The 13564-nt window shown below is 42.3% G+C and overlaps 1 protein-coding gene across 3 annotated transcripts in view; it reads left to right on the plus strand.

Annotated features, from left to right (window-relative positions):
• The window catches only part of ARHGAP24 (Rho GTPase activating protein 24), a 181287-nt gene that overhangs the window by 62610 nt on the left and 105113 nt on the right, over positions 1 to 13564 (plus strand). For 2 of the 3 annotated variants that reach the window (XM_014880576.2, XM_088164050.1), the window contains one exon: positions 1242 to 1329. In XM_014880576.2, coding sequence (XP_014736062.2) covers positions 1242 to 1329 — 88 coding nt within the window. Of the gene's footprint in view, positions 1 to 1241; positions 1330 to 7346; positions 7469 to 13564 lie in introns of those variants that run through there. The other variant, XM_088164051.1, reaches the window with a different exon arrangement.

The raw sequence follows: 13564 nt of genomic DNA on the forward strand, positions 1-13564 counted from the left end.
CTTGTAATGAAGGTTCCAGGTCATAGCAATGAATACTGGATAACAAAATATTTGGGTTTTTGTGTACAGGGATATCTTTAGGGCTGTTTAAATTAGGAGTCTGACATAATTTGGCATTTGGTTGAAGCTACTATGGAAAATTATGCTCCATGTTGGACTCAATGATCTGTTAGGGGATAAGGACCTTACTTGAGTTATTCTGTGTTTAAGATGTGTAAGTTATGTTGTAAGTTGTTTACTTTGGAGATGAGGGCCCCATTATGCTATAATTGGAGAATATTTCTAAGTAGGTGTTATCTCCCATTAACAGTGGTGGAGAGCTTGTATCTAATACAATTCCTAGGATGCTGCCCTGAAGATTTATCCCTGGACAGTCATCCCAGCATAATTTCACTTAGGAGTGCCTGCTGACTGAGTTTGAAATGGTACTAGGAGGAGCTGTAATTTCTGAAAATGAGACTTCTCAGAGGAAAGGGAGGGGTCTATCATACCATGCGTCAGCAGGCCAATGGGGAGGGAATAAGCTGTGTCTTCAGCACAGCCCCAGAAATGTTTTTGTCTTTGGGTGTTGCTAGAAGTATGTACAGCTAAAATTCCCCACCTGCTCTCTCAAGGTAGTACAGTTGTAATAAAGGCTTTCAATACCCATCACAGAGATTTTCTGATATCTCTCTGCCTGTAGCAAACACATCTTTGGACAGGACTCTCCCTCTGCCTGCTGTGGCTTGGCACCAACATCCTGGCACAGTGTAGCCACTGGGTGGGAGTGGGATGTTTTCTCTGTATTTCTTCCCTGGGGTGCTATGGGAAAAGGGTCCAGAGCAGGAACTGGGTATCCACCCCACAACCTGAGGGTGCTCTTCTGCCCACACCCCCTTTGGGTAGTGAGTTCACCTGCCTCACACATGCAGCTTCCTAGCTCTTCACTAACCCTTGCTTTTAAGTCTCGATTTTTCCCTGAAGAACAGTGGGATTAGTACATGTGATAAGTACAAAACTCTGCATGGTATCAAATACCCAAGAGATTAAAAAAACCTAAAGCTGTTATCAAATGCCTCAGTTAATTAAAGGGATCTATGATGTTGGCTTTTGGGATAATCCCACCACAATCTCACTTTGGAAATCAGATGCTCAGGTGTTTATAGTGAAAAATTAATGTTTAACCCAGTCCAAAAAGAAGAAGCATTAGTCTGTCAGGTAGCAGTTTTAATCCCATGTTTGTTCTTACTTTTTTTCTTTAGGGTACCATCTTTCTGCCTGGCAACAGGGTAATTGAGCATCCCTGCAATGAAGAAAGTCCAGGAAAGTTCCTTTTTGAAGTTGTTCCAGGTAGGATATTCTACTCCATATCAAAAGCCTTTGCAGTTTGTCCTCAGTGACAAATGGCCACATCTGTTCTGCCAGAACAGAAGCTGAAGGTGATTAATGATTCAATTTAAGGAAAAAAAAGAGGCTTAATTTGTTAATATGTTGGTTCATAAATTTTTCATTCACCCCTAGGCAGCACAGGAAAAGGATGTGTATTTTACTTGTCAGTGTAAAGCAGAATTCTTCAGAGCAAGGAAGTGCCAGGTCCTGCTCTTGGATCACAACAGTCCCATGTGGTGCTGTGGGTTGGCAGCAGAGTGGCAGGAAAACTTCCTGGCAGAAAAGGACCTGGAGGTGCTCAACAGCAGCTGAAACACAAGCCAGCTGTGCCCAGGTGGCCAAGAAGGCCAATGGCATCCTGGCCTGGGTCAGCAGCAGTGTGGCCAGCAGGACCAGGGCAGGGATTGTCCCTCTGTACTGGGCACTGGTGAGGCTGCACTCGAGTGCTGTGTCCTGTTCTGGGCCCCTCACTAAAGAAAGGCACTGAGGAGCTGGAGAGAGCCCAGAGAAAGGGCAGTGGAGCTGGGGAAGGGTCTGGAGCACAGGTCTGAGGAAGAGCTGAGGGAGCTGGGGGTGTTTAGCCAGGAGAAAAGAAAGCTGGGTAGGGACCTTATTGCAGGTAACAAGTGATAGGATGAGAGGAAACGGCCCCAACTTGCAGCACAGGAGATTTGGATTAGATATTGGGAAAAACTGCTTCACTGAAAGGATTGTCAAGCACTGGGACAGGCTTCTTGTGGAAGGGCAAGTAGGGCAGTCAGCCATACCTGGAGTTTCAGAGATGTACAGGTGTGATGCTTGAGGACATGGTTCAGTGGTGGATGTTGCAGCGTTGGGTTAACAATTGGACTTGAATTTAAACATGTTTTCCAAACTTAACAACTCTGTTTCCACATCCAGTCAGCCTAGTGTACTTTTTCAATATGTTCTGTTTATCCCTGTATTACTTTTCAAATTACCTCCTATCATGGATGTTTGGAAGGGCAAATGGATGGTAACATCTGTTATTCTTTGTTTTAAAGCATCTTTTAAACCATCAGGGCACAAATGTAGTTGTGTTCACTTACGTGCCAAGTTACAGTATATTGTAAAGGTGTAAGAAATATGAAGTGGACTTCAAAGCTTGATTATGAAAGCCATGGGCAGTAAGGGATTATTGTGCAGAGACAGCCAGTGTGGTATCTCTGAGGTTTAACATTCACCCAATTTTGAATCAGTCAGATTTGAAAAGTTTCTCACTGTCTCTCCTCAAAGTCACTTTTTTATATGTTCAAAATTTTGAAAGAAACCTATATATTAGCATTGCACGGCTGAAGTGGACTAAAATCTTGCTTCTCTTGGAAATTAAGGGAGTTCTCCATATGTCCTGATTCATATGACACCTTAATCTGTCTGATAATGCTGACTCTGGGGATGCTTATCCTTCAGTCCCAAGTTAAGAGCACAGTTGCTCTTTTGATTTCCCAAAATGTCTTGTTACCCCACCTTCCTATGGAGCCAAGTTAAAAAGTAATTTGTAGTTACTTTTGAGCTGAGTTCAGTATTTAGCTGGAGCGTCCCTGAGATTCAGGTAGGCTTTTTTTGTTTTGCTTGTTTTCAGTTCTGAGAATGGAGTTTTAAATGTGTTTTAGGATAGTACCCAGGGTATTTATTTCCCCCCTCCTTGCTAATAAGCATGTGGCTATAGAGACTTTCTACTGGATATATTATGCTAAGAATTCATGACCAAAAGAAAGTTTTTTTGGACATTTCATATCACTAGTCTTTGGGGGATGAAATGAAAATGAAGACTCAGACTGTGGAGGAGGCATCACAGTGCAGATGTGGAGTAGTGAAGCAGAAGTTCCAACTATATTTTATGCAGAGATGAAGTGAGCGTTGCCACTGTCGTCATGTCACTGTTGCTTCTCAAGGCAAGAATTTGTCAGCCTTCTGTAATGGAGCTGTTTGTCATCTGTATCCTCTTAGTGACTCAGTATAAAAGTCAGTTTTATAGGCTGACAGCAACACAACTGAGCTCATTGAGTGTAACACAGAAAAATGTGTTGTAGCTAAGGTTCTGTTTAGCCTTTGTTAGCTTTCATATGGGAAATCAGCTATGTAGCAACAGGATCTATTTGCACATTTTAAACAATTTTGTCAACTGAGAATTGTGTTAAATGTATGGTGTCGAAGCTCATGCTGCTCTTGCATTTTTTTCCTTGTATTAAAAGTCTAAGCAATTTTAGTTACAATCCCAAAAGCAAAAGTGACAAGTCCTCTTTTTGTCTCTCATGTCTGTGGGCGGCCTGAAAACTTGAGTGCGTGTGTTTGTTTATTTGTAATACATGCAAATTATTTTGGGAATGTACGTGGGAGTAGGTTTATACTATGCAACTAATACTCTGTATGCAGCCATCTCTGAAGATGAATGAAAAAAATGTGTGTGGAGACAAGTATCTTGCAGTTTTGATGCTGTAATTAAAATACAGATGCCTTCAATTTGCATTTTAAAAACATTCTGTTCATTCCCTAAGTCATTAGATGATTTAATACTTATATTTTTCCTTTTTTTTTTTTTTTTTTTTTTTAATTTGGTGTGCTGACAAAATTAATTTACAGGAGAGAAACTCTTTCCTGTACAGCACAAGGCCCATGTCATGCTTCTGTGTGGGAGTTTTCTGCGCTGGAGTCAGTGGCCACAAAATGATTAGTGATGCCTGTGCTTATTAGCAGCTCCTCTTGCACTCAGAGGAATGTTTCACAGTCAACAAAAATCAGAAGAGGGGTTAAATTAATACCTTTTTAGTGGGAAATGTGCACATATAGCCAAGTTCTGTGATTAGTTTTGAGTGATTGCATTGAATTTACTGATTGTTTTGAGCTTTATATAGTGGATAAACCCTCATTCTGTGCATTGGTTGCATTCTAAAGGAAATCTGAGGTTTTCCTTTTGGCGTGCAGGTGAAATGGGGGCAGGCATCTGTGTTACCATGGAACTGAAGCAGGTGGCCTTGCAGTGTCTCAGTGGATTACTTGTCAGGACAGGGGCAGAGTTGGGGTTTGCACGTGTGGTGGTTTGCAGACAGGATTCCTGCACCTCATTGGCACCAGGAGGAGCCAAGCACAGAGACGTGGGAAGCTCAGGCTCCTCCACTGCTTCTCACACAGGGCTCAAGCATCTTTTTTGGAGTCCCCTGGACTCTCCAAGGGTTGCTATCTGAAGCATTTTGAGCAAGTGCAGCATGAGAAGCCTTGCAGCAGATGCCCGTGGCTTTCCCAGGGATGTCTGGATGCTTGTAGGAGCTCCAAGGACTTGAATCCTCATTTCCTGATGCTCTAAGGAAGCACTGCCAGCTCAGAATACTCTGGGACTATGTAGGCAGTTGGTCTAGAAGACATGATGGTTATTGAAGGAACAAAGGAATGTGTTTCATCATTGACTGGACTTTGATCCTGGAAACGAAGCTGTTCATACTGCTACCCCACCAGCTGCTGTTACTTGAGATCCTTGTGATATCCTTCTGATATCTTGTCTGAATTTGATAAATCATTTTGCAGCTTGGCCTCAGGTAAGAAGCCAGATCATCACTCCAGTGATACCTCACCATGTGGATGTTACCGAATCACATCTTCCTTTGTCCCTGTCCTGTATTAATGCACATCTCATGACAAATAAGCACAGAGAGCCAGGTTACTTTCAGGACCATGTTCACTAGCAGGTGACCTGTTTGCATGCTCTGATCTAAATCATGAGTTCCCTTAGAGACACAAATATCCTAAAGGCTTCTCTGATGAGTTTTGCAGTTACATGAGTTTTAATGTTTATTTAGTACTGTTTAAGCTAGAACATAAATTTCCAAATACCGATTTCAATATTTTTTGTGGAATCTTTTGCTTGTAAACTTTGTATATCTGTGTTATGTTTTACTATTCACAAAGTATCATGGATCAGCATGTCCATCTGTGTGGATGAATTTGCACTTTGGTCATGCTGAGGTACCAAAGTCAGTTCATCCCACTAAAAGCATTTTCTGTGCAGCCACAAGTTATGTGTCTGCAGCTTAAGTCAAAGTTTTGCACTTAAGGATTATTCAGACTGTTAGGAAAGAGCTGTTATAATTCAGCAAAGTCACTTGAAGCCTCTGTTGATGGTTTTTCCTGCATTTGTGTGTCTGCTGATTTCTTGTGCCCATGGACCGTGGGCTATATCCCTTCCTATCAGTCAACACGAGATTTTATCTTGAGTCATGGATGGTGGAGACTGCAGAAGGTAAGAATTACCTTTAACACTGTCCCCTTTTGTTAAAGGTCAGTTTGTCAGGCTCTTAATTAAAAGCTCTGAGGGAGTGAAATGCTAAATTCCTAGAACTTTGAAATAGTTATAATATTTTTTCATTAGTCGGAGGAAAAGTGGCATCCAAAGACCTTTTTCTTTTGTTTTTTCCTGTATTTAATTGCATGCTGTGTGGGAAATTACATTTCTTGCAGTTTAACTGTTGTTGTAGGGAGTGTGAGATGGGTTTGAGGATTGGGATTTTTTTTAAGTTTCCTTTATGGGGAAGGTTGGATAATAAACGATTTTTCTGCTTCTACTGCAGTAAGTTTTCACATGTAAGTTCTGCATGTGTGTGTCACACTGATGTCCCTGTCAGTAAACAGCCCCTTCAGCCTCCACAAAGGTGTTGTGACGTTTGAGAAGATAAATGACTGCCAGTTTGTTGTGAGGTTACCAAAATCTCGAGTTCCCTGTTGTTCTACAGTGTTTAGCAGATTCAGCCCTTTGAGACTTTCACCATGAATTCTCAAACGTCTGAAATGGGAAGGCCACACTTGATGCTAATTTTTGCCACCTACTGATTCACAGTGATTTCAGTTAAGGGTCCTGGAAAATACAGATTTAGTATGTTCAATTACGGTTTTTTTTCCCCTAAGGAATGCAAGTAAGACAAAAGAGGAATTGCAGATATACCTTTCTTGGCTAAAAAAGCAATTTTCTTTGTAGTGCCCCTGTGTACCTTAGCAGGTTAGATACCAGGTGCTTAGTGTAGCTTCTTCTTCAATACTCTTCTCCTCTGATATCAGTACTTTTTACTCTTGTAAGTCCTATTGACAGCCAGACCTCTGTGAGATGTGAAAGGTTGGACTTTAGAGTGAGGCTCCAAGCAGGACAGATGATTAGCTGAGACATTTGACTGTGGCTGGTATGATGCAGCATCATGTCTTAGGGATAGAAATGTTTTAGAAGGTCTTGAGCCTGTTGTTTTGAAATAGAACTGTGTGTTTTCTGTAAGTTTGTAGCCGTGTAAGAAATAAGGGGCAAGAGTTCCCTGCCTTGTCTTCTCAGGAGTAATTGCCATGTTCTAAGTGAGGATACACCCACACATACAGCAAATAGCTTTCCTTGAAGGCTTAGCAGAGTATTGGCAACGCAATGCAATAAGCAAATTCTTCTTTTGGCTTCAGGAGAAAATTGTTTGTGTATTAAGAGATTTCCTTCCCTGATGCAAAAAAAGACTTTCCACAGCGCACGTGTGCACACACCTGAGCACTGAGGGTGCTCTCTCTGCCTTTGCTGTCAGGCAGATTCTCTGTATTCCCTTTGCCATCAGCATAGCTAGCACAATTTATTCCCTTTTCTCCACCGTATCAAACCCCAAACCGAAGTGCTAAACCATTCAGCTGCTCTGTCTCCTTCCCGGTGCTGAATTCCCGACTCCTGGTATGATGCAGATTTAGTTGGTGCTGCCAGGAAGATGAATGCCTCCGCCTGTACGTGCTGACAGCCAGCAGTGCCTCTTCATTAGTCGTCAGGAGCACAGGACCTCAAGGGCATTGCTGATAGCACCGACAGGACTAATTGTACCTCTGATACCTTGTGGAGGGAGCAGACAGGCTGTTTAATCAAACGGGCAGCAGCCTCGCTGCACACATATCTCTGTGCAATCGTGTACTGCGCTAAAGCAGCTTTGAGCGCTGCTCATTCCTTGTCCGAGATCTCCCGAGATCGTTCCCGTCCTTATTAAGGGTGATGCATTTCTCAAAAATGTCTCTGGTAGAGAGCCACCTCTCTGCACTTGAACAGAATGGCACGCACTGCTTCCTTCTCATCCTTTGAAAGGTGATTCAAATCTGATTTTTTTTTTTTTTTTGAGTGAGTCTTAGAGGTGCATGGAGTCAGCGAGCCAGGGAAATGAAGCTGGCTGAAGCCTTGCTGCATGCTTCTCACAATGTTGAGAATGGTGAGGGCTCATGGAAAGGAGTGCTTTTCCACCTTGAGCAGCAGCTCTTGTGATGCAGAATTAGCTGATGTGCCCATAGCAGTTTTGTCTCCTTAATAGATTACAGAAAAACAAAACCGAAACCATCCTCAGTCCTACATCCCTGTGAAATGAGATGGTGGGTCGTGCCACTGAGCTGTTGTGCTGTCACCATAGAATCTGCTCATTTCAAGCTCATTTCTATACAAGTCAATGCATGTAATATCCTTTTTTACCTATGTTTTTGTGCATTTCTTGTCATGCAACAACTGGGTGAATGCACCAAGTTTAACAAACCTTTTTGTTGCAGTGCCTCCTTCTGTGACATTAGACCGAATCCTACCTTTCTGTGTACATATTTAATTGATATATCTGCAATACAAGCCTTGCATATTAATAGTGTCAGTCTGAATTAATGATAACCTATATATGATGGGTTTAGGGGAGAGAGGAAAGGCTGAGATTGTGAGACATTTTTTCCCGAGTGACATGGATAGTTTTGCCTTCTCTCCTTCATGAGGAAGATCCCTTCATGGTACTGCATCTGATTAAAGATTGAGATTGGTGTCACTCATATTTGGGCTACTAAAGACCTTCCAGAAAATGTCGTGTTTATCATATAAGGGGAGATGAGGCACCTTTTCCCATTCAAAAGATTAGGCTACTTTTCTGGTAGAACTCAAGTACTGGTACGTAGCAAAGAAGAGCCTGAAATAAACTGTTTTACACATAATTTCTTCAAATATGGAAACATTAATTCATAGGGGTTTTTTTTCAGCCCAGAGTTATCTGATAGTAGAAGTTTAGGCCATCTGCTTTCGAAGTGAAGAAATTAAATCTAGATGCAAGAACTATTTAAAAGAAAAATAAAAGAACAGAATATCTTCTCTGAGGAATGCAGCATGTGCAGAATAAACGCATTTCTCCTTGCTCAGATGGCTTAGGTGTGTAAATTTGTATTTAGTGGAACATCACAAATTTTTGTATATAAAACACATTATCTTGAATCCCTTATATCTTGGGGAATGAGTGCAGGCTATAGGTTAAAAGTGTGTTTATATTAGAAGTACTAATGTTGCCTGTTTTCTGAATGCTATTTCCTAGTTATGGTCTATTTTGAAAATAGGTGAGAGAGGTGAATAATTTGTGAAAACTACAGAACAATTGTATATTTCACTTTCTTTAATCTAAAATAATTCTGCTTAATAATCTGTTCTCAGTGACGTTAATTGCATGTGGCAGAAGACTGCACAGACTATAAAAATTCACCCCTACTTCATAAAAATATACCATTACTCAAGCATGGTGTATGAAGCTGAAGTTAAAAATGTTATTTTTCACTTGTGTCTTTTAGATTAGAACTGGATTGCTTTTATTGATCCTGCTTAGCTGGTAGTGCATGTGATCTGAGGTGTGTTAAGTTAGCAATATTGATCATTTGTGACCCACTGCTGTCATTCTGGAGGTCATCTGCTACACAGAATAATTTGGAACATAATGGCAGTGGCATCTCTGAAAACTTGAGTGGCAAAAGACCAAACTTAGTCATCAAGTTTGTGATAAACTTCTCTCACCACTGTTGTATGCACACTCCAGATTGGCTCTTACTGAGGGTGTAGCTCATAATGAAAATTATATTGAGAGATATGACTTATTCCCACCCTGTTTTAAATACTGCCAGTTGTAATTGCAGCAACAATGAAATGTCTTTTCTCTGCCTCAGCACTGCAACCAGTACTGGGTTTTGATGATCATTAATTAAATGTTGGAAAATGGCTTAAATAGTGCCAGAAATGCAGAGAGAGTTCCCACAAAGCCAGGTGGTTTGTGGGAAGTGAGGAAGGTATCTGGAATGAGAGCTTGTTGCTTGGAGCATTTCTGATAGTGGTTTGGGGACCAAATTACGTGTGTGGGGAAGCACAATATTGTCTTTTTCCACTGTTTTGTTAAAAGGTGTGAGAAAATCCCTGAACTTTGCTTGTGCAGGCTCTGTGGGGCTGAAGATAAATTGCACTCCAAAGGTATGGCTGGAATGAGTTGTGAGGCTGCAGCAGGTCATCAGTAAGGTCTGTGCCCATTAACCTGGTGTCCAGGGCTGTTTCGTTTTCCAGTACAAAACCCTGTATGTTGATGTTTTTGGCATTCTCTGAGGTGCAAGTACAAACTTTGCCTCAAAAGAAGCAAAATGCCTTTTTCTAAATGTACCAGCTGCCTGAAGGGCATCTGTGACAGCTAATGAGGGTTTTTTTGCTTGGTTGGTTGGGGTTTTTTCAGCTTCAGGGAAGTCCCTCTAGTGGCAACATCAAAAATTCCAGTGAAGTAACAGATGTTCTTGTGACTGGGATACCCTGTCCAGGCCTTCAGTTTTTAGCTTCATTATCGCTTTTTGTAATGTTCTTGACATGTCATGAAGCACAATTTGAAACTTAGATTCCCAAACAAATTCTGTGAAGTGGGAAGAAAGTATTGGGAAAAAGTGAAAAGCCAGAGGCAGTGATAAGTCAGGCTTCTTTCGGGAAAAGATGTTCCTAAATGCCCATACTGATATTTTTGGATGGATTGTGATGATGATTTTGCTCACAGAATTGAGGATCCATCAGCTTTAGTCAACATGCAAGGTTTTACAAGACAATAATGTTTTCATTACAATTTTCTGTATTTCAGTTGTTAAAAGGTGCTCTGTATTTGATTAAGTAATGAAAATAGCATTGTAGGAAGAAGTGAGAAGTGATGAAGGCAAGCTCCAAAGCATAGAAATTCAAGATTTCATTATTTGGTGGGGCATTTTCTAGTACAGATGTTTATCAGTCTTTTGTAATAGCAGTGGTAATAATAGTAATAATAATAAAAAATTCCCAGGCTCATTACCATGTTCAGCAAGAACATCTGCAGCTGCAAAATGTAACTTAGTTAAGATGCATATATTCTACTTCTGTGATATAGCTGGTGGATTCCACTGTAAATGGCAGGAAAGACACAGAGGAGGTGACTTGCCTGATGCTGTCTGGAAGGCTGGTGGCTGAGTCTGAAGGAAGATCTCTCCTTCTTGGTGCACCAAAGAGCTGTGCCCCTGATGTGGGATGAAAAGGACACCAGCTTGTGAAGTCCTCTCATCTCTGAAAGTTGTGGGAAAATCCAAGTTCCTCTTGGATTAAATGATGGTTTAGCAAAGCATCCTCAAAATGCATTACTTTGCAGTGCCTAGGTAATCTGAATAGGAACTGGATTGTTTTCCAGAAATTTGCAGATCTCACGGCAGACAACTGATGTTTTCTCAAGTGCTGGGGTGTTGCTGCCTGACTGAACCCTCCACCCTGTGGCTGTGGCAGTAAGAGGCTCCCAAGTCGCTTGCTCTCCATCCCACCCTTCTGCAGACTCTTTTCATCTTCCCCCTTTTCCATTACTGGTGCCTGGGGAACACTGATCCTTATTTAAAATAAAGCGTCACCTATCTTCTTTTCCAGCCTTGTATTAAAAGGGTGGGAAAAAGTTTTCAAACCCATGGTGACTGCAAGGATCTCACTTGTTTCTCCAGCATGGGTTTAAAATGTAATGCTGAAAAGGTGGAATATCATCCAGTTTCAGAGTTACATCATGTACATGGTGCTGACTTGTTATGCAGTGTGTTGAAAATGAGGTTAGGCTGATTCCTTCCCTTTGACAAGAAAGGAAAACCTTTCTGTGGAATGTGAATATCTCTTCCTAGGCCAACATTGTCTCATCTCTCCTCATGGAGTCATAGCTTGTACTGCTATCTCTGGAGGTAGAAATCTCTGCTAATTAAACTCTGTCTCTTATAAATCTGATGGGCATAACTTGTGAAATCGTGATATTCTGTGCTGTATTTCAAATCCCTCCTATATCCATAAATTCAGTGAGCACTTAAGTTTTATTTTCTGGAAGAAACAGCAGGGAGGAACATGTGATTGATGTGTGTTCGTGAAGAGACAGCGTTGAACTGCCAGCCCATGGCTGACTGTCAGGTTTTAATGGAGCAGGCCTCCAGTTTAGGTGATGATTAATGAAAGCATGAAATCAAGGAGCATTGTTTAATGGTATTACCTTGATTCCTGCTGCAGACCGAGCTCCTGTGCTGTGGGAGGAGTGGCACTGCTTGCTCTGGGCTGAAGCGAGCCATACCCAGCCGCCAGCATTCCCACTCCGGCGTGCGGCAGGAGCAGCCTGCCCTTTGTCCATGCGCTGCTGGATCTGCTGCAAAGGGCTCCTTTCAGGGTGACAGCGGAAAATGTGACAGCCGTGTCAGCCGCTCCGCTGCGTGCCAGCGTGGAGGAGAGCACCCAGGGAAGGGTGATGTTTGCGGCTTGCCAAGTGCAGCGCTGCAGCCACGGGCTCTGGGGGGAAGGTGCCATATGCCACCATTTGGCACGGTGGCTGCGGGGGCACAGAGCACATCATTGTCCTCGACTTCAGCGAAGGAGCTGGCACCGTGCCTGCTGGGATGCTGCCTCTGGCAAGAGATGGGAGCGGCAGGGACGTGGTGGTAAAAGGGCAAACGTGTCTGTGCCTTGCGTGCCACCGTGGTCCAAGCGCTGGGGGAGAGGGACAGGGTGCCTGGGGCACCGTGTGCCCCTTTCATTCTGCCATGGAAGGACCGGCTGCAGCAGCAGTGAGTGGGGTCAGCACTGTCCCAAACCGTGGTGGGATAACGTGTCTGTCAGCAGCCATAACACCATTCAGGCTCTTAATGTTGGAGTGGTAATGACGGGATGCTTACGCCAGCTGGTGAGCTGGCTCTGTGGAGACCTTGCTGAACTTGGATAAGCATCTCCAAACTAGATTAGGTACACCAGGGGCTGGTTTCCTTTGGAAGGACATGACACCTGCAGCTTCATGCCTTTCACTTTGTGTTGTGACTTACTGGTGTGCCCCTCATTTTCTAGGGACAAAGGAGAAAGCAGGGCATAAGGAAAAACTTGAAATAAACTGCCTAAATACCAAAATACTACCAAAATACTAACGTCTCAATGATGAGAAGAAAATGTTGCCGAGGTAGGCGAGCGTACTTTTAGCAGCAGGCAAGCCCAACATTAAAATGAAGGTACAAGATACCAGAATGGCTGGAGCTAAGGAGAACAAAGAATGGAATTAAGCTGTGGCCTACTAAAAAGGTATATGAAGGGGGAGTGTTTATATCAGAGGAACATGAAATAATTTGTGCCATACCCTTGTTATTTCCTTACCTATTGAGAGTTAAGTTGTGGTAAATGCTCGAGAGCAGCCTCAGGATAAAATCTGTTCCCCCAAGGCACACGTGCATGCCCACGCTGTCTTTTCCATTTGCAATATTGCAGAGGAGCAGCTCTGGAAGGAGAGAGAATTCTGGCAGGGAGGGCTGCCTGCAGATCATGATGGGCCTGGGATGGATAAAAGCACTTTTAGCTTCCATCTGTTCTGGTTTGGATGATGCTGATAGAAGGGTCATAGTTTTGTCAGTGATGCATATCTGAAGTCATTGCCATTTTTATCTCGTCCAAAATTTTCCCCTTCTGTTTCCTGGACATGTATTTTTCTTTTTGACATGTATTACCAGATATACTGCAGGTGGTGATGAGCTACAGGTGTTAGATGAAGGGAGCCTCCCCTTGCTGTCTCTTCCCCTTTCACTGCTGCATGTGGTACAGAAATGATGGGGAATGGGAATAGTTAGGGATATGTTTTGGCACCATTCAGATAACTGTAATTTTGCTTTCCTGGAATCATATGCATAATTACCTTCCAGTTTTTGAGATATTGTTAAAGTGTGAATGTAGCTTGAAAGTAATAAAGAACGTAGATGTTCAACTATAATGCAATTCAAGAAATGGATTACCTGTCAAATACTTTATTTTCTGCATACTGAAATGTGAACATGTCTCATTTTTTTTACATCAGTGCTGCCTTGTGATTAACTAAAGGCATTGATATATGTCTTAAATAATTCTCCTTTAATTAAAAAT

The sequence above is a fragment of the Sturnus vulgaris genome, chromosome 4 (assembly GCF_052056855.1).
Source record: "Sturnus vulgaris isolate bStuVul1 chromosome 4, bStuVul1.hap1, whole genome shotgun sequence".
Classification (NCBI taxonomy): domain Eukaryota; kingdom Metazoa; phylum Chordata; class Aves; order Passeriformes; family Sturnidae; genus Sturnus; species Sturnus vulgaris.